Below are 21,947 nucleotides of genomic sequence, written 5' to 3'. Positions count from 1 at the left end.
CAGCCAGAACAAAATGCTGCTTCTATAAACACATCACTCTGTAACTCCCAGAAAACTTCAGAAGTGGCATCTATGAGGTAAGTTATACATATAATGAGGGTTGCTAGAATAGGTTTGTAGATCAAAATTTGCCTGATTGCCTTTGTTGTCCTACAGCTGCCTCTCTCTAGATGACCAATCATGTCTGTATTGCTGCTACATCAAGTGTCTCTGCCGGGGGGGGGGGGGCGCAAAGAGTCCTCATCAGCCGCTGTGTCCACATTAGGGATGGGAACAAACTAAGCACAAAGCAAAATTTGTGAAGAATTTTGCTCTGCGGTTTGGGAACAAGTTTGTGATGAGTTCATTGTCATGAACTTCCATGAACTTTTAGAGCAGTTTGTACAATTTAAGCAGAAAGCAAGGGTGTGGATTTTTTTGGTATTTTGTATGTTTGTGTGTGTGTTTGGAAAAAGTGCAGAAAAGGGCAACTGGAATGATTAAAGGGTTGGAAGACTTTCCCTATGGTTAAAGCACTTCGGGCTCTTTTGCTTGGAGAAGTGGTGACTGAGGGGTGACATGATAGGGGTTTATAAGATTATGCATGGGACAGAGAACGTAGAGAAAGAAATACTTTTCTCCCTTTCTCACAATACAAGAACTTGTGGGCACTCAATGAAATTGCTAGCAGTCAAGTTAGAATGTTTATTTGATTTATATCAAATATGGATAAAAGGAAGTACTTCACCCGAAGAGTGATTGGATACTTCCATGATGTATAATGGATAAAATATGGATAAAAGGAAGTACTTCACCCGAAGAGTGATTGGATAAACATATGGAGCAGAGGTCCATCAGTGGCTGTTAACCACAAGATATAGATGGAACTCTCTGGGGCAAGTGACGCTCTGTATTCTTGGTGCTGGGAGAGGCAACAGTTGGAGGGCTTCTAATGTCCTGACCCCACTGATGAACCGCCTGATGGCACCCGTTTTTTTGGTTACTATGTGACAGAGTGTTGGACTGGATGGACCATTGGCCTGATCCAACATGGCTTCTCTTATGTTCTTTTTGTGTGTGTGTGCACCTGGAAGTCAAGTTGACATCTGGTGACTGACCCATACTGGGGACCTGGAGGATATTCAGAGAGGTGGCTGAATAATAATAATAATTTGGATTTATATCCCGCCCTATATTCTGAATCTCAGAACATAAGAACATAAGAGAAGCCATGTTAGATCAGGTCAATGGCCCATCCAGTCCAACATTCTGTGTCACACAGCGGCCAAATATATATATATATATATACACACACACGCACGCACACACTGTGGCTAATAGCCACTGATGGACCTCTGCTCCATATTTTTATCTAACCTCCTCTTGAAGGTGGCTATGCTTGTGGCCACCACCACCTCCTGTGGCAGTGAATTCCACATGTTAATCACCCTTTGGGTGAAGAAGTACTTCCTTTTATCCGTTTTAACCTTTCTGCTCAGCAATTTCATGGAATGCCCACGAGTTCTTGTATTGTGAGAAAGGGAGAAAAGTATTTATTTCTCTACTTTCTCCATCCCATGCATTATCTTGTAAACCTCTATCATGTCACCCCGCAATCGACGTTTCTCCAAGCTAAAGAGCCCTAAGCGTTTTAACCTTTCTTCATAGGGAAAGTGTTCCAGCCCTTTAATCATTCTAGTTGCCCTTTTCTGGACTTTCTCCAATGCTATAATATCCTTTTTGAGGTGCGGCGACCAGAACTGCACACAGTACTCCAAATGAGACCGCACCATCGATTTATACAGGGGCATTATGATACTGGCTGATTTGTTTTCAATTCCCTTCCTAATAATTCCCAGCATGGCGTTGGCCTTTTTTATTGCACATGCACACTGTCTTGACATTTTCAGTGAATTATCTACCACGACCCCAAGAGCTTTCTCATGGTCAGTCTCTGCCAGTTCACACCCCATCAACTTGTATTTGTAGCTGGGATCAGAGTCTCAGAGTGATCACAATCTCCTTTACCTTCCCACCCTGTGAGGTAGGTGGGGCTGAGAGAGCTCTTGTAGCAGCTTCCCTTTTAAGGACAACTCCTATGAGAGCTATGGCTGATCCAAGGCAATTCCAGCAGGTGCAAGTAGAGGAGTGGGGAATCAAACCCGGTTTTCCCAGATAATAGAACTTGCTCCTGTCCTCCTGAATGGGTATTTCAAGGAAGTCTCCCATCCAAGTAACCACAGCTTAGCTTCCAAGATCTTACAAGATTAGACTTGCCTGGACTATCCAGGTCAGGGCAAAAAGCATAGGTTTAAAGGGGCTCTGAGTCTTTCCCCATCATGCAGCTCTTAAGAGCTGTCTTCTGCAGTCTTTTTAAACTTTAAAGGGAGTGCATGAGACAGCCTGAAACAGCTGAGCTGTTTTTCAGGCTTTCTGAAAACCCTGGTTAAAGAGCCTGCTGTCCTTTCAATGAGATTTGGAGGGCCACGGACCAGTTTGGTTTGTGAACGAGCCTCCTGTTTGGTTCCCAGTTCATGCCCATCCATAGTCTTCATTGTGATTCCTTAAACAGGGAATCTCTGTTCTCTGAGGAAAAACCCCTTACAGAATATTGTAATCACCAACTTGGTTGCCAGAGCATCTGGAGAAGTAGCTCACACACGTCTGGCCAGAGAGTGTGAGTATACCTATCCAGGGGCGAAAGGGACATGCAGTACTAGCAGCCATGACGCTATGAAGGCACTCAAGACCGGTACAAGAGTGCCCACCAGGAGAACGGAGGGCTTTCTGCCGCTCCGTATGACGTCCATCTCGGCCGTGGAGCGGAGGAGACTGTGCTGCCAGGAGCTATCCAGGCGAACGGTTTTGAAGCACTGATCATGGAATCCAATGTGGAGGGCTAACACCACAATCAGCCATCTTCCTACCAGGCCAGACTCCATTCCAGCGAAGCGAACGGCTCACGTACTCACCAGATGTCACCTGTGATTGTAGGCAATCGACCCACCCCAGGTGTGGCTAATTGCCCAACCACCACTGTATTTGTCCAGCAGAACTTAAGACAAAGACTGGTGCCAAGAAGACAGAAGAAGAGGAAGACCATCTTCTGCCAGAGCCAAGTTCCTTTGTGTAAACCGGGTGTTACCTTAGATAACAATTTGACCCTCTATTGTCACCCTCTTAGAAAAGTGTGATAAACTCAAGCACACCTCCACCCAGTGATTCCCCCATTCTTCTCTGTACTGTCCCCTTGGAGCATCCCCACCCTGGTCCATTTCAACCTGAAAGTTCACTCAGGTATCCAGGAACCCAAGCCTGTTCATTGGTCAGGAACCCAATTAGGTGCCACCAATGAACTTTCTATTGGCTATCGCAGTAGTCCAGCCCTTATGGTCACTGCGAAGCCTCCCCTTTTGGGGAGGTCATGCATCAGCTGACCACCTTTCTCCTCCCTCGTACCTCCCATCTTCTAAGGGCTCAAGATAGTCCTTATAACCCGTGGACTAGCTACCCACAGGTGTGCTTCTAGCAGTATCCCAATTTCGCTGTCTAGAGCCATTCCCGATTCCTGATCAGTTTCGGGTCCCCTTTCCCACTTCCTCGCTCGTCGCCATTGGAGCCTTCCTTGAAGACTACGATCGGTAAATATCACCGTTTGTCTACCCATGTGTTTCCCTATCTCTCTATTTTTCTTAGGACTGTATGTATGATTTTATGAGTATTTTATCTTGTATGGAAGCCTGTATTTTTCTGGAATTTTAATTGTTTTACTTAGAGTCCCTAATATTTTTAAGCAATAATTTCTGGACGTAGAATCCTGTATACACAGGTAAAAGATCCTGATTAAGTCAGGTGCCCACCTGACAATTCCCCAACCTCGTTTTGAGGGCATTTTGGCTTACAGTGCTTCTGCTGTTCTTCTCTGTGCTTTTGCCACTTTGGAGCTTTTGATTGCATGATGCTTTGACTTCAGAAACTTCATCACCATGAATGAATTCATAAGAAAAGCGAAGCAGGATTTCAGATTCTTCAAGTCTTTAAACCTGGAAGGGTGTGGCATCGGAGCCGTCTAAGATGGACGCCTAGAGTACTTGCTCTGCTTCCCCCTTTTACCTCAACTCATCTAACTCACACAAACCAGTATATCACCTCTAATAAACATGAGTAAAACATCAACTGGAAAGTCCACAACAACCCCTGCAAATAATATGGGGATCAAGGACTTTACAATAAAAACTCCAGCGACAACTCAGAACATGGACCTGAGGAGCGAAGATGAAAATGGTGGCTGAGGGAATAACTGCTTTCTTGCCCACCCCCGTTCCTAGTGAGACGACTCCAGAAATGATGTTTAGCAATTTTGAAAAGAAAATAACAGGTAACATGTCAGAAATAATCAAACCTCTGACAGATCAGTTTGCCTCATTTCAAATTGCGCTTGAAAATGTAAGTAAAGCAGCGGGTAGTACATGGGAAATCGGGCTGGCTTTACAGAAAGATGTAAAAACACTCAAGGCTGAAAATATTACTCTTAGAGAGTACTCTCACTAGAATCCTCTTCACGACGTTCCAATTTGAAATTCAGGGGTTTTAAAGAGGACTTAAATAATAATCAAGATCTCCCAAGCTTTATTGCAGAATGGCTAGCGAATGTATTAGATCTGGAAGACGATATCACTCCTTATATTTCTGCCGCCTACCGCCTCAGTTCCCCCTCACGAGCAGCAGTCAGAGGCCCAAGAGGCATATTAGCAACCATCCCAGATCAGAGGGTCAGACAAAAAATACTTGCATTAGCAAGGAGTCGGGGTGGCCTTCCTTTCAAAAATGTCTCTATTCATGTATACCCAGACTTACTACAGGATGTATTGAACTGGAGAGGCAAGATGAAACCCATCACAGAAGCCCTACGTGCAGCTAAAATTCGCTATAAATGGCTTCACAACAAGAAGATGCAAGTCACCTTTAAGAACAGACTGTACTATGCTGAGAGTTTAGAAGCTGGTTATGCACTACTTAACTCTATACATGTTCCAGTACTGATGGATTCCTCCAAGCCTTCACACAAACGGAAAATGCCAGCATCATCAATGAAAGATGCCAAACTGAACATTAAATAAATGCATTAATCTAATACTTATGACTGATACTTTACAACAGACATATATGTTTCAAATTTTAAAGATAACATTTCATGTAGGCTGGTTTGTGCTTAATACATGTTTTGTTTAAGCTTGGTTGATGAGTTGGAGGAAGGGGGGAGGGAGATCTCTCTTAGCCTTGTTTTTTGATTACAGTCTTTTAGTATTGGAGAATTCTCCATTAACTGTATCCAGTTTCCCAGGCTGCAGTTAAGTGAGACTGTTAAACTATTTATATACTAGATTGAGCCATTTTACCTGTTTTAAGTGTTAAAAGGGTGGGAGGGAGGAGTGGATATTATAATCAATTGCTAACCACTCATTATATATTCTGCATTAATTAAGCTCTATTTCATTTTATTCTTAACATAAGAGATTCCTGTATCTTCTTATAACTGCTTGTTTAGTGAATCAATTAATATTATTATTTAATTTCATTCTTTCTGATCACTAAATCACAATATTACTGATTACTTGTTAAAAACAGAGGGTTTGGGAGGGAGGGAAGTTCAATAATTTAGTTTAACTTCTAAATTAAATGTAATATTTATAAATATTTATACATTAAATTATATATCATAATATAAGGAGTTTTAACTATTTTAAAGTGTCAATCAATTTTTTATTCACTGATTAACTGTCCTTTAGCATTCATTATTGGAATTAATTACTCCTATTCATTGTGTGTATTTTAATACAGCCTAAATTCAACAAATTAATTTATTTATTGGCTCCATATTTATTGGTAATACTAAATACATTAGCTTTTGTGACACCGATAGCTTCACCTTTGATTATAATATTGTATTATAATTTCCACTATGCAATAACATTTTATTTTTTGTTTACAGATGAAAGTAACACTTCTCTTAAGTTGCTGCTGAACTATCACTGCCATTCTAGTACTAATACAAAATAACAGCAACTACAAGAAGGGTAAAACCACGACTAGCACAGTGCTTTTCTTATTCATTTTTTCCCCTTCTATTTTTCTCTTCCTCTCTCTTTATATTCACTTATTTATATAACATTATTCTACATCAGTGCACACTCTGCTACAATGGCTCCTATTTTGAAATTATTTCTCTGAATGTCAGAGGCCTTAACAATGTTGTTAAGAGGAAACGCATCTTATGAAACCTAAAAAAACTTCAGACAGACATAGCTCTATTACAAGAAATGCACCTACACTCTCCTGCACAACCAGCTCTCAAATCTCTCTGGATCCAACATCAGTATCATGCAAATGGAAATTCCAAGTCACGAGGGGTCTCGATATTAATATCTAAAAACATCAGATTCATCAAAAATTAACCCCATCATATCTTTATTAAAGGCTTACTTGATGAAGAGCTAGTTACAATTGGCTCTATATACTCACCCAATGAAAACCAACTGTCATTTCTGGAGGAGACACTACACACTTTGAGAAACTTCCAAGAAGGCAAGTTCATTCTAGGAGGCGACCTAAATCACATTACTAACTCTGACCTTGATAGATCCTACAATCCTTCCAAACCTTCTAAGAAAAAACAGGGCCCTACTAGATTGTCCTCAATATTCGAAGACTCACAACTTATTGATGTCTGGAGAGCTACTCATAGTGTGGAAAGAGATTACACATATTTTTCTCCAAAACATAACATTCATACAAGAATTGACTTTATTCTTTTATCCAAGTCCTCGCTATCTTCGGTGACTTCTGCTGATACTGGCCCTGCCTTGTGGTCTGACTACTCCTGGGTGAGTTGCATTTTAACATCATTTTCTGACTGTCATGCACAATTTCACTGGACTCTAAATAAATCAATCCTGTACAATGATGATTGTATTACATAAATTGAAACAAACATCAAACAATATTTGGAGACAGATTGTACTGAAGATGTTGCTGCTTCAAATATTCAGGATGCTCTCAAAGCAGTCCTTCGTGGACAAATCATATCTCAGACAACACAACTCAAACGTAAAAAAGAAGCCTTTTGCCTAGAGTTGAAGAAGGTAATCTCCTCTCTTGAAAAATCGCACAAAGACTCTGGATGCTCACTCAAGTACAAAGAACTCATTTCTGAAGGAAGCTACTAGAAACCATTGGAAGTTCTCATATTAAAAAGAATCTCCTTTTTGTCAAACAGAAATATTGGATAAAGTCTCCAAAAACTTTAACGCTTCTCTCATGGAAAGTTAATGGAAGGAGAATTTCCAAGATATTTGACAACTGCTCGAGACCAAATGGGAACTCTTCATCACAACTCCAGAAAAAACAATGACATTTTTACTCAATACTATTGTAATCTCTATTCCTCTAAAAATCCTTCGACATCATTGATTATCTGAACTCACACCCTGACATCAAGAAAATTGAGGAGCAACATTACTCAATTATGGAACAACCAATTGAACTTCAAGAAGTCATTGCTGCTATTAAAAATCTAAAAAACGAATCTGATGGACCAGATGGTTTTCCATCAGAGTTTTATAAAAAATTTGCACATCTACTAGCTCCACCACTCTCCAAAGCTTGCAATGAAATAGTCTTTGATGACAAACTACCACCGACCTGGAACTCAGCCTCGATAATTGTTCTACTTAAACAAGGCAAAGACTTAACTAACCCTTCCTCTTATAGACCGATTTCCCTTTTAAATCAAGACTACAAGATTTTCATGGCAGTAATTACCAAGAGCCTTAATTCTTTTGTAACACAATATATTCATCCTGACCAAGCAGGTGTTATGCTTGGAAGAGGCTTAACAACCAATATACGTGAAACCATAAATATTATTTCTAATACTAATTGCAAACATTTGGAGGCACTTTTGCTGTCCTTAGATGTAGAGAAGGCCTTTGATTCTCTTGAAACATCATACCTTTTGAAGTTTCTCCATCACATGAATTTTGGAGAGAATTTCTTGAAAATTATCAAAACTATTCCGCACCTTCAGCACAAATCCACATAAATTGCCTATTATCAGAAAAATTTAAGCTGCATCGGGGAACCAGACAAGGCTGTCCACTATCTCCAGTCCTTTTCACTCTGGCTTTGGAACCGTTGGCATCAGCAATACATAATGACTCTGAGATTCATGGCATAGAACTTGGCTCCCGCACATCCAAAATTAGTTTATTTGCATTTGATATGCTGTTATATTTAACAAATCCTAAGACATCACTGAAGAATCTCTGGTTTATGCATTAATCAATCCAAATCTTCTATTCTACCTCTACAATTTACCTCAGATACGGAACTATATATTCATCAACACTATAGATACCAATGGTCATCAAAATCACTTATCTAGGAGTTCAGATTCCTTGTAATCTCAACAGTATTTTAAAATTCAACCACCTACGCATCTCTAAAAAAATCCAGCAAACTACAAGCAAATGGAACAAACTGAATACATCTTTTCATGACAGACTGCAGCTTGTTAAATCATTCCTCTTTCCTAAATGGCTCTTCTTATTTCATACACTTCCAGTACATTTACCTGCTAATCTACTTAAATCATAGCAAAAAACCCCTAAATCAGGGGTGGCCAACGGTAGCTCTCCAGATGTTTTTTGCCTACAACTCCCATCAGCCCCAGCCAGCATGGCCAATGGCTGGGGCTGATGGGAGTTGTAGGCAAAAAACATCTGGAGAGCTACCGTTGGTCACCCCTGAACTAAATGAATTTTTATGGCAATGCAAAAAAACCAAGAACTAGTTTTAAAATTCTTAAAAGACAGACTTCTCAAGGAGGCTTAAACTTTCCAGACTTGGCTGCATACTACAAAGCTACAGTAATAGCTATGATCATTAAACTTCTTCAGAAATCAGAACAGGAAGATTGGATTACCTCATTGTCAATGTATATAGCTCCAGCATCTATTAAAGAAATCACTTGGTCAACAGCAAAATCACGTCCTACCTCTGCAAGGAATAGCACCTTTCTAAAACCTTTACTTGGAATATGGGACATTTTCAGGAAAAAATTACTTCCGACTATTTCCAGATTCTCATCATTTTTAGTCCAAAGCTGGTTTCCTCCAGGCAATGAAACAAAGGTTGCAGAAATCTGGAGACAAGCGGGACTAACAAGACTAGTGGATATAGCTAATCTGGATTATTACCTAAAAATATATTGGAAAGTTAACTGCAACAACAGATTCCTTGGTACTTTTATTTGCAGCTTCAACATACCTCTTCTACTCTCAACTTGAAAAAAGTAATGTCATGTCCTCACTCTGATTTTGAACTACTTCTTAAACAATTGGACTATAATCACAAAGGCATAATTTCTAAAACTTATGCTATATTGATTTCTCTGGATAGTGTTCAACATTTACCATGCCAGTCAAATGGCAACATAATTGTGGGATAGCTTTCAGCGATGACCAATGGGACAAGCTCTGGTTCTCTAATGTGTTCCGCACCAAACTGAGCAGTTCAAAATTAATATCTTACAAAATTATGACACAGTGGTACCTTACACCTAAAAGACTATCCTTAATATCGTCTAACCACTCTCTATTATGCTGGAAAAACGGTGATGAAGTTGGTAATTTTGCCCACTGCTGGTGGAAGTGTCCTCATATTACTTCATTCTAGCATGAAATTTTACAACAAAATTATAACAGGATATGAAATTCCATTACTTCCTCAACTGATCTTCCTGAACATCTGGCAAGATCCAACAGTACCTCAGTTTAGGCAAGCACTGATAACTAACATGCTGATAGCAGCAAAAACCCTAATTGCTTCATAAGAACATAAGAGAAGCCATGTTGGATCAGGCCAACGGCCCATCAAGTCCAACACTCTGTGTCACACAGTGGCAAAAAATTTTATATACACACATACACTGTGGCTAATAGCCACTGATGGACCTGTGCTCCATATTTTTATCTAAACCCTTCTTGAAGGTGGCTATACTTGTGGCCGCCACCACCTCCTGTGGCAGTGAATTCCACATGTTAATCACCCTTTGGGTGAAGAAGTACTTCCTTTTATCCGTTTTAACCTGTCTGCTCAGCAATTTCATCCAATGCCCACGAGTTCTTGTATTGTGAGAAAGGGAGAAAAGTACTTCTTTCTCTACTTTCTCCATCCCATGCATTATCTTGTAAACCTCTATCATGTCACCCCGCAGTTGACGTTTCTCCAAGCTAAAGAGTCCCAAGCGTTTCAACCTTTCTTCATAGGGAAAGTGCTCCAGCCCTTTAATCATTCTAGTTGCCCTTCTCTGGACTTTCTCCAATGCTATAATATCCTTTTTGAGGTGCGGCGACCAGAACTGCACACAGTACTCCAAATGAGACCGCACCATCGATTTATACAGGGGCATTATGATACTGGCTGATTCGTTTTCAATTCCGTTCCTAATAATTCCCAGCATGGCGTTGGCCTTTTTTATTGCAAACGCACACTGTCTTGACATTTTCAGTGAGTTATCTACCATGACCCCAAGATCTCTCTTTTGGTCAGTCTCTGCCAGTTCACACCCCATCAACTTGTATTTGTAGCTGGGATTCTTGGCCCCAATGTGCATTACTTTGCACTTGGCCACATTGAACCGCATCTGCCACGTTGACGCCCACTCATCCAGCCTCAACAGATCCCTTTGGAGTTCCTCACAATCCTCTCTGGTTCTCACCACCCTGAACAATTTAGTGTCATCTGCAAACTTGGCCATCCGCGAACTTGGCCACTTCACTGCTCACTCCCAACTCTAAATCATTTATGAACAAGTTAAAGAGCATGGGACCCAGTACCGAGCCCTGCGGCACCCCACTGCTTACCGTCCTCCACTGCGAAGACTGCCCATTTATACTCAATCTCTGCTTCCTATTACTCAGCCTCCTATTACTCCTATTACTTCAAAATGGAAATCACCTCAAATTCCATCAATCTCCAGCTGGTTATCCAAGGTTTGGGACATTCTTATACTAGAAAAAATTACAGATCATATCCAACTCAGACATTGATAACTCGAAATTCACAGAGAAATGGTTTCCTTTTATTGATTTCATTACAGCAAATGACATTCAACCACAGAAACCAGAATATCTTGATCTTCTCTACCTATAAGTTTTTAATATTTTGCTTCAGTTGTGGTTTTTTGTTTCTTTTCTATTTACTAACACTTTTTTTCTACCTTCTTTTTCTTTTACTGTGCTAGTTGTGGATCGCACCTAATTATAATTACTAGGTAGTAAATTTTGGAATAACCTGTAATAGTTTGCATAGAGAATATTTAGGCAGTTAAGAATTCATAGCAATACATAATTAATAGTTTAATGATAATATGGGTTCAATTAGATTAACTGTGTTTTGATACATGAATTATTGTCTTTATCTTTTGTTTTCATCTTGACCTCTCTCCTTGGATAGATAATGGTCTACATAGCTAGATACATCTTTATAACTTAAAATCCTTACTTGATATTTTATTGTATGCATGTAAGTATTTATGCTTGTTTACAACTTGATTCCATAAGTTTAATTAATCGTATATGAATATAAATATTGATATTAACTTATATACTTTATTAAAATTCAATAAAAAATATAAAGAGGGAAGTCTTTAAACCTGTCTAGGAAGTTATCATGTAGCCATCATTTATCTTTGTATTCTTCCAGTCTGTGGTCTTTTATTTCAATACTAGTAATAAGGCCCATTGTGGGGAGAAATACAACAGGCGCTAGACATTTGCTATGGGTGAGTTTCATGGCCGGGGCTGGGGAGGGAAGGGAAAGATAGAGGGAGGCAAGGTATGTTAAGAAGGCAGCTGTTGGGAAGGAAAATGGAGAAAGTGGGGAAATGTGGGGTAGGTTGTCAGAGAAGGGAGGTATCTTGAAAAAGAAGGGATGGGAGCAAAAGAGATGGGGGGTAGATTGCTTTCCATCTCCTCCCTCTTCCCTGCACCCTCTATCTAGGAGAAATGCAGTCTTTCTCTGCAGTGGGGACCAAAGCAACTTGCATCATTCTCCTCTTCCCCCTTTTGATCTGCACAACCCTGTGAGGTAGGTTAGGCTGAAAGTCTGTGGCTGGTCCAAAATCACCTAGCCAGCTTCCACAGCAAGAAGCTGGATCAGGCAGACCCTACTCTGAAGTGCCAACTGCCACATCGCAGTTGTCAAAGTTATTGTGGGCTGAAACTATATGTAATACTCCCACTTAAATGTACTTTAAATATGATAATTTTAAGAGATGGACTGGACTCTATTTCTTACATTTACTAAATAACTGCAGCACCATCTCCTTCAATGATACATGAAAGAAGTATTTAAAACATTTTAAAACCATAACCAGAAACATTATTGTCAATCTCCCCCCCCCCTTTCACGCAAGAAACAGTCCATTGGGTTCAAATGGTTCTGTTTATTAGAGGCATCAGGTAGGTACAGAGATCATACTCAGATTCTGAGTCAAGACTGAAAAGGACTTGACGCCAAGGTACAATTATACTTTGCCAAAAGCGTGCAAATGCGAAGCTTCATTGCCCTCCCATGGTTCCCAGACACCCCAGTTCCCACTTTTGAAAGCAAGTAATTCTCACAGTCATTGCATAAACATTGATAACATATAGCACAATTCTATAGTTCCCAAGGTATCTGTCTTATTACTGTTTACAGTGTTTGCAGCAAGCAGGCAAGCATTGAAGCAGACTAAACAACAGGTGGTGACTACTGTCAATACAGAGCAAGAAGTTGCAGTACTATTAACCCATTATTGGCATGAGGACTTGACAATTATTTCCCTGAGGATCTAATGGAACACCATTTATGAATCTTTACTATATCACTGTGCCTTATACCTTTAAAAAAGTGATATCCAAGACACAGCTGCATGGAGCTACCTAGAATAATTTTCTTTAAGTAGAGTTAGTTTTCAAGCTTTTTGGAGAGAGCATTTTGCAGTAAAAATCAGAAGGCTTTTGCATGTGTTTAGAGAAGGCATTAAGGCCTGGCTGGCTCCCAGTATTAACAGTGAATTGTAATAAGAAGCTGATAACTTTGAAGAAAATAGAAATACTCCTGAGGACTTTGATGAAATGAGTCTACATTCAATATTAGGGAATGTATTTTCTTTTGAGATTGGAAAAGTAAATGAAATTTCTTGACAATCTGTCTTTGGGGGAAAAAAGCTCTTGGCATAGGGTACAATGAAGGCAAAAAATAAATAAATTAGGCACTCCTGAAAATTTCTCGACTCCCAGTACCATACCAATATTGGGATTTGGGAATATTGGAAAATACCAATATTTTTCAGGTTCAGTATACATCACAGTTCCCGTTGCTATGACCCAGCAGGGCTTTTATGTTCTTAACTTCTGTGTTTTTAAAATTAAAAACAATACTTTGAACTCAGTGGATGAAATTAAACAAATACTACTGAAATGTATTTATTTTCATTACAGTAATATGGATTCTGACTTGAAATCTAAGGATATAATTGACAGAGTGCCTACTGAAATTCATGATGTGCAAGTAAGTGAAGTTTCTTTATCTACTAACTATGGTATAACATGAAAACCACTTACATCGTAGATTGCCAGTTATTCTGTTTCTGGATTCTGAAATTACATTAATACTTCTCCTAGAAAGATATAGGATTAGTATATTAAAACAAGACAAGTAGCTGCTGTATTTACACATATTATAGGACCAGACTGAAATTAAAAAGATGTTGCGCAGGCCAGGAACAAGTTACGGGAATCAACACTCAGCAATGGGGAAGATAGTCTAGAAGAGAGGTGTCTAACTTGTTTGTGACGAGGGCTGGATCTGACATAAATGTTACTTTGTTGGGCTGGACCATGGTGCCATAAAAAGTAACACAAGGTACTGGAGACTTCAGATGTCAAGTGGCAATAGCAGATGAATGACAATAGCAGACTTGATTGGATTAGGTGTTATATGCAGAAGGTAGTAGGCATAGAAATACCAGCATTAGTAATAAGTCAGGAAACCTTGGTCTCAGTTCCGTCCATGAGGATTTGGTCCAGGAGGATGCAAAGAATAAATAAATATAACTCTGACATTAGAAACCACAACATTCAGTTGCTGAACTCAGAATTTAAAAGAGAGATTAGAAAGAGAAAGAGGGACTGCTGAATTTCAATTGATAATGATGTTCAAGTGACTGAATTTAGAGCTAGTTTCATCAGCAATGTGTGCTGTTATTGTTTAGCATCAGAAATCACTCCACTCCAATCCAAGTGCTCTAATTCCTAATCAGGGTCTTTTTGAAAGAAAATAAATCCAGGTTGGAACAGAGAAATCCATTTAAAATTTTTTTTTCAGAATAAGCCAAAGTAATATTCTCAGTGTACATTGAACTTGTCAGAAGAATCCATCTGTCCTTCCACACACACCCCTCTCTCCTTAAGAAGCGTGCTTAAGAAGAAGGTAGCAAATGTCACCCCCATCTTTAAAAAAGGTTCCAGAGGAGACCCGGGAAATTACAGGCCAGTCAGTCTGACTTCAATACCGGGAAAGTTGGTAGAAACCATTATCAAGGACAGAATCCCAGCTACAAATACAAGTTGATGGGGTGTGAACTGGCAGAGACTGACCAAGAGAGAGATCTTGGGGTCGTGGTAGATAACTCACTGAAAATGTCAAGACAGTGTGCGTTTGCAATAAAAAAGGCCAACGCCATGCTGGGAATTATTAGGAAGGGAATTGAAAACAAATCAGCCAGTATCATAATGCCCCTGTATAAATCGATGGTGCGGTCTCATTTGGAGTACTGGGTGCAGTTCTGGTCGCCGCACCTCAAAAAGGATATTATAGCATTGGAGAAAGTCCAGAGAAGGGCAACTAGAATGATTAAAGGGCTGGAGCACTTTCCCTATGAAGAAAGGTTGAAACGCTTGGGACTCTTTAGCTTGGAGAAACGTCGACTGCGGGGTGACATGATAGAGGTTTACAAGATAATGCATGGGATGGAGAAAGTAGAGAAAGAAGTACTTTTCTCCCTTTATCACAGTACAAGAACTCGTGGGCATTGGATGAAATTGCTGAGCAGACAGGTTAAAACGGATAAAAGGAAGTACTTCTTCACCCAAAGGGTGATTAACATGTGGAATTCACTGCCACAGGAGGTGGTGGCGGCCACAAGTATAGCCACCTTCAAGAAGGGTTTAGATAAAAATATGGAGCACAGGTCCATCAGTGGCTATTAGCCACAGTGTATGTGTGTATATAAAATTTTTTGCCACTGTGTGACACAGAGTGTTGGACTTGATGGGCCGTTGGCCTGATCCAACATGGCTTCTCTTATGTTCTTATGTGCTTGCACACAAAAGCTTATACCTGAAATAAAACATAGTTGGTCTTAAATCTGCCATGGGAGTGCAATATTGTTTTCTCTTTCCTCTCCCTTTGTCCCCAAAAGAAGAGAAGCAGCCCCGATAAGCAAGCAAAAGGGGGGGGGGGATTGAGATAGAGGGGGGGGGGCGCGGAGAGAGAGAGATGCAAAAGTAGGCTTGTCCTTGTATCTTGCCTGTGTGAATCAGCCACAGAGCTCTCCATATGCTCTGTGAGAAAGGGAGGGGGAGAGAGGCAAGAAGCAAAGAACTGGGGAAAAAGCAAGGTAAGATGTGGCTGCGGTAGCAGCCCTGGAAAAGAAACAGGAGAAGGAGGTTGTTTGCAACTGTATTTGAGCCCTGTGCATGCCGGACATTTGACACCTCTGGTCTAGAAGTATACAGGAGACAGAGTTAAGGCCGATTGCACAGTTGGTGTCTTCCATCTGTTACTACTTGCTGAGACTTGGAAGTGCAGGAGGGCTATGTAGCAGGCATTGTATCACCTGGCTTTCAGGATTAGGAGGAGGATTCAGTCTACTGTTGTTGGTGTTGAGCACTGTGGGACTTGAAGAACATTTTCCAGCTGATGATTTTCTGTTGGAGGGATCAAGGATTTAATCCTTGACCCAAGAGTTATACCTAAAGTTAGCTGTTTTAGGATTTTGGGAGAAGCCATTAAATCTAAATGTTTGGCACCAAAGTATTATTATTATTATATTGAAACTTATTTTCTTCTTTATGTTAATATAGGCAAGTCCCAGAGATCCTTCTTTGAAACCAAAAAGGTATATCTCAATCTAACCTACTTCACAGGGTGGTTGTGAGGATAAAACTGGGAAGGGAAAACCATGTATATCTCAAGGTCTTTGAAGGAAGGGCAGGAAAAAAATTAACCATATAGGTAATGTGAATCTTTTGAGATATATATTCTAATTTTTGTACCTTAATTGGTTATCAGCTGGTGAAAATGATCAAATGTAATGTTAATGTGCTTCTGTGTTTGCTGCATAAGAGTACAAAGTTTAATTTTAACTTTTAATTTTCCTAAGGAAAGACACCCTGTTGGCACCCACATTTTCAAAGCTTCATCAAAGGGAAAGAAAGTGGACTACCAATGAGAGGTAAGAAGAAACTGCTGTTGACTATTCAATATTTAGTTTTACTCAGCTTTCACTTAGATTTGATGAAAGTAGTGAAATGAGATCCAGTTTAGATTTACTTAGAATTACTTAGAAAGATGTATATTTGTCAGAAAATGGCAAAACCCTAATGTCTGGGGAGCGTATAGACTTCTCAGTGGTCAGGACAACTTTGGACATGTAGTGTGGGTGTCTGTAGCTTGGTGCTTGTGTAAATGGTTCCTCCCAGTGTGCTTCAGTGCTCCCATAGAAGTAATGATCCCTGGACTAGGATTTTGTACAAATAGCATTAATTTTGCTGTTGTACTAGACCTTGGAATGTGGTTAACAAAATTGACCTACATCTTTTGATATAGGTAATGGCACCTTAAAATACTCACCGCCTGAAACAATCCATGTTCATTACTCCCAGCTCTTTTTTCTTTTTTCATCAGTTCTGATTCTTTACTGCTTTGGCTTATCCCCTGATTTCTGCATGCATTTTTCTGCCTTTAGTTTTCAGTTCAATTCTGTTTCCCCCTTTTTTTTTTCCTGGCTCTTTTGAGACCACTTTCCCCTTGATCTTCTGGAAGCCAGTTTTACGTTGGCTTTTTCCTAGTGCATAAAGTTTCTATTGGTTTTCTTTTTTCTACCCAATTCCAGCCTACTTTTCAATAGTAGGACTCTCATTGTTGCTAAACCACTCCTTTTCCACCCCTGCCTTGAAGACTAGTGATTTCAATTTTTTTAAAGGCTGTGAAATATTGATATATCACTGTAGTGCTGCAATGATAGTTTAATCCCAGCTTTCATTTTGTTAAAAAGCCATCTTGAGAGCAGTTGTAAATCTGAGTGATCTCCAGTGGTTTTCTAGGAAGAAATGGCATTGTTCCTGTCTGAGTTCCTATACCTCCTCCAACCCCACCCTCTCCAAGCTCCACCCCTTAAATCTGCAAGGATTTCCTAACCTGGAGTTGGTAACCCTATCTCTTTCTCCTGGGGAGTGGAAGATATGACGGTGGGAATAGACAGACACATAAGGGAAGGAGACAGAGACAAAATGGTGCTCGGCCACCTTCCAGTCTACTTCCCATCCCAACAGTGGCAGGTAGTGGGGTCAAGAGGAAATGCTCGTCTCCGTCACTGGTGTTATGCAACGCCAGGTCCATTAACAATAAGACCTCGACCCTTAGGGAGTTTCTGCTCCAACAGGATGTGGACCTGGCTTGCGTGACCGAGACCTGGGTGCGGGATGGAGAGACAGCAGCTCTCTCCCAGATGACCCCCCCCCCCAGGTTACTTGGTCTTTCACCAGTCACGGAATAACGGGCGGGGGGGGAGGGGTGGCGTTGTTCATACGGGAGGGTTACTCCTTTCGGGCTCTCCCGGCCCCAAAGATCGGCGGTATCGAATGTGCCGGTCTGACGTGGGATGTTGGAGGGGGGTTGGCGATCTGGCTGGTGTACCATCCGCCTAACGCACCAGCTAGCGCCTTACCATCACTATTGGAGGCAGTGGCGGGCTGGGCATTGGAGTACCCGGGGCTTATGGTCCTGGGCGACTTCATTGTCCATGCCGATGACACGGCCTCCACTCAGGCGATGGACCTAGTGTCTTCCATGGCGACACTGGGGCTCTCTCTCCCACGCATCAGGCCGGACACATATTAGACCTGATCTTTGTGTCTGTGATTTTGGTGAACGATATCGCGGCTGAAGCGGTTCCATGGTCGGATCACCTAGCCCTTAAGGCCCATATGGAGACACCGCCCCAACCCTGTATGGGCGGAGAGCCTATTTTGGCTCGCCCCCGGGCCTGATGGACCCGGAACGGTTCCAAACAGCCCTGGGGGATCCCTGGCCCACTGGCAATTCCCTCGATGACCTGGTGGAAGTCTGGCAAGGCCAGCTGTCCAGGGCTATTGATGAAATTGCACCTCGGCGCCCTCGTGTGAGGCTGGCTCCATGGTACACCTTGGAGTTGCGCCAGCTGAAACAAGGGCTCAGACGACTAGAGAGGCGGTGGAGGCATACTCGGGACGAAGCGACGAGAACATCCTATAGAACGTTTATGAGGTCTTATGAGATGGCAGTTAGGGCTGCAAAGAAAGACTACTTTGCAACCAAGATTGCATCTGCAAATTTGCGCCCAGCACAATTGTTTAGAGTAATTGGGGATCTTATAACATTGCCACAAGGCAAGCCAAACGTTAGAGAATTAGAGATAGGCTGTGAGGCATTTGCGAAATACTTTGCAGATAAAATCTTGTCGCTTCGCCAAGACCTGCCTATCACATTAGATACAGTAAGTGAAATTGAGGCTCCGCGCCTGTCTTCGGACTTAGTGCTGGGCCACTAAGCCTGAAGGAAGTCGACCCACTCAGCCTGAAGGAAGTCGATGGAATCCTCTCTGCTGCCCGCCCAACAACATATGATTTGGACCTTTGCTCCTCTTGGCTGATTAAATCTTGCCAGAGGGAGCTTAAATGTCCTTTACGGGACATCATAAATAGATCCCTCCTAGAGGGGCGTTTTCCAACACCTCTGAAAGAGGCCTTGGTCCGCCCCCTCCTGAAAAAATGTACAGCAGACCCGGCCGAATTGGCAAATTATTGACCGGTGTCTAATTTACCATTTTTAGGTAAAATTATTGAGAGGGCAGTGGTGTTGCAGCTACAGAGGTTTCTAGATGACGCTTCAGTCCTAGACCCGTGCCAGTCTGGTTTCCGGCCGGGCCATGGGACGGTCAATATGCAGATGACACCCAGCTCTATCTGCTAATGGACGGCCGGCCCGCCTCTGTCCCAGGGAATCTGGACCAGGCTTTACAGGCTGTTGCAACATGGCTTAGGCTGAGTGGGCTGAAGCTGAACCCGGCGAAGACAGAGGTTCTCTGTGTGGGTCATGGCGCTCTGGGGAAGGAAATATCTCTCCCGGCCTTCGACGGTGCGCCGCTGATGGCGGCGCAACAGGTAAAGAGCTTGGGTATTTTACTGGAGCCTTCACTATCAATGGAGGCCCAGATAACAGCCGCTGCCAAGTCAGCATTCTTCCATCTGAGGCGGGCCAGGCAGTTGGCCCCTTTCCTAGAGCATTGGGACCTAGCAACAGTGATCCATGCGACGATCACCTCAAGACTGGACTACTGTAACGCCCTCTACATGGGGCTGCCTTTGTCCCGGACCCGGAAGTTGCAGCTAGTGCAGAATGCGGCGGCCAGGCTATTGCTAGGTCTCCCAAGGTGGGAGCATATATGGCCAGGGCTACGCGGACTGCACTGGCTGCCGATTGTATACCGGGTCCAGTACAAAGTGCTGGTCATTACCTTTAAAGCCCTATATGGCCGAGGACCGACCTACCTGAGGGACCGTCTCTCCCCGTACGAGCCCCAGAGAGCACTGAGGTCAGTAGGAAAAAAACAAACTGGCCATCCCTGGGCCAAAAGAAGTTAAACTTCAGAATACCCGCGCACGGGCCTTTTCCACCGCGGCCCCATACCTTTGGAATCAGCTCCCAGAGGAGGTGCGGGTCCTGCGGAGCCTTGATCAGTTCCGCAGGGCCTGCAAGACCACCCTCTTCAAGCTGGCTTTCATGGACTGCTGAATTATAGTTTGTAACAAAGGAAAACACCAAAACGGTTCGGTTCAGGGACCTTTGTCACTATGTCAACTGACAGGGATAGCGTCAAAAACAACAATGTTACTGTCAGATTTAGTAATGTTTTAATTAAGTATTGACTGGTTTTTAAATAATGTTAATCTAATGTTTTTATCTACTGTTATTGTTTGCTTATGGATGTTGTTAGCTGCCCTGAGCCTGCTTCGGTGGGGGAGGGCGGTATATAAATAAAATTTTATTATTATTATTATTATCTGCCCCTCTGACTTCAGGTTTCCATCATCTTCCTCCCTCCTGCAGCCTCTACATAGGACAGTCTTTCTTCACAGTGTAGGGGGAAACCAAAGCAGCTTACATTATTCTCCTTTCCCCTTTGATCTGAACAACAACCCCATGAGGTAGGTTAGGCTGGAAGTCTGTGACAGGTCCAAAATCACCCAGTCAGCTTCCACAGCAAGAACCTGTGTCTGGCAGACTCTGCTCTGAAGCCCTAACTCATATTTCCTCCTCAGACTCCACCACAGAATCTCCAGGAATTTCCCACCAACCTGGAAAGATACCACTAAAGGCCTCTGGGTGAGTGCGCCCCGGCCTTGTTGACTTCAACCGACCCAAGTGAAGGCATTCGCTCTCCCCCCCCCCCACCTCAGGGAGCTGATCTGCAATCTAGAGAACAGTTGTAATTCTGACCTGGAGATTGGCAACAGTGGTTCCCCAGGAGGAAAGACCTCAGAGGCTTGTAGTGATACCTTAGGAATTTCACATCAACGTGGAACTGGCCCCTCACTGCTGTGAATGAACATTCCTTTTGTGTCAGTTGAAGAGAAGGAATTGTTACTGTTTTGTCTCATGAACATGGATTTCACAATTTACTGTTTGCTTTGCGGCAGCATTGTTTGGTGGTGGGAGGGAGACGGACTGTCCTGGGCTTCCTACAACAAGCCCCGTGGACAGGCAGTAGTGATCAGTAAGCCCCCAGGAGAACCCGTCTCCCTCAAAGGTCAGTGGCCTTCTGGTGGGGCTCTTGCCTGGCGGGGTGGGCAGGGGAGAGCAGAATCAGCCAGTGGCATGCCAGAGACAGAGTCCGATTTCACATTCACCCTATGCCACTCTGACGTTCTTCTTTTCAGCGTGATGTCCTTCTGATTTCCCGCTATGTCTTGCATTGCCATTTATTGCGCGGCAAAGAGAAACTGTTTAGTGGTTTCTCTTTGCCTCGCAAAAATGGTGACGCAAGCTGAAGCCCCAGGGCAGATAGTGGGAAATCGGAAGGATGCCACGCTGAAAAGAGGAACGTCAGAGCAGTGTAGGGTGAGTGTGAAATTGGTCAGAGTGTGAGCCAGTCGTGCGTAGGCCACATCCAACCAATGAAAATTCTCAGATTTGCCACCGCAGTTGGGCTTTTATTTATTACTGATGATGACGATAATGCCTGAGAGGCTTAATTAGACCTGATGAATCTGTGAAATTATGAAGATCTATACCAGGGTTACTCTTTCTGCATTAGATGTGGAAAACAGATTTCTGCATTAGGTGTGGATTTGCTGTTAACTGTTACCATGCCCTAGGGTGTCTTGCTCTTGTTTTTGTGTTGGCAAGTAACAACAATTTGGGTAGTTTTCAGATAATTTGGACATACTTTTGTTTAATGGAAGTTATTGCCATAAAAAAAGAAATGCATTTATCTTTGTCCCGCCCCCCCATTATTTTTGTATTCTTTTTGTATATTCCTTGGAACTGAAATTTAAAAGACTGTTTTTAAAACATGAAAATATGATGGGAATTCTCAA

At 42.1% G+C, this 21,947-nt stretch overlaps 1 protein-coding gene across 1 annotated transcript in view; it reads left to right on the top strand.

Annotated features, from left to right (window-relative positions):
* Window positions 1-21,947, top strand: part of EIF2AK2 (eukaryotic translation initiation factor 2 alpha kinase 2) — a 53,227-nt gene that overhangs the window by 17,602 nt on the left and 13,678 nt on the right. Inside the window, exons 6-11 of the mRNA XM_060259314.1 lie at window positions 4-77; window positions 13,527-13,605; window positions 13,740-13,752; window positions 14,057-14,061; window positions 16,173-16,207; window positions 16,472-16,543. Coding sequence (XP_060115297.1) covers window positions 4-77; window positions 13,527-13,605; window positions 13,740-13,752; window positions 14,057-14,061; window positions 16,173-16,207; window positions 16,472-16,543 — 278 coding nt within the window. The remainder of the gene's footprint in view (window positions 1-3; window positions 78-13,526; window positions 13,606-13,739; window positions 13,753-14,056; window positions 14,062-16,172; window positions 16,208-16,471; window positions 16,544-21,947) is intronic.

The sequence above is a fragment of the Heteronotia binoei genome, chromosome 1, assembly GCF_032191835.1.
Source record: "Heteronotia binoei isolate CCM8104 ecotype False Entrance Well chromosome 1, APGP_CSIRO_Hbin_v1, whole genome shotgun sequence".
Taxonomy (NCBI): domain Eukaryota; kingdom Metazoa; phylum Chordata; class Lepidosauria; order Squamata; family Gekkonidae; genus Heteronotia; species Heteronotia binoei.
Note: the sequence above shows the minus strand (reverse complement) of the source record. Positions and strands in the feature narration are given on the sequence as shown.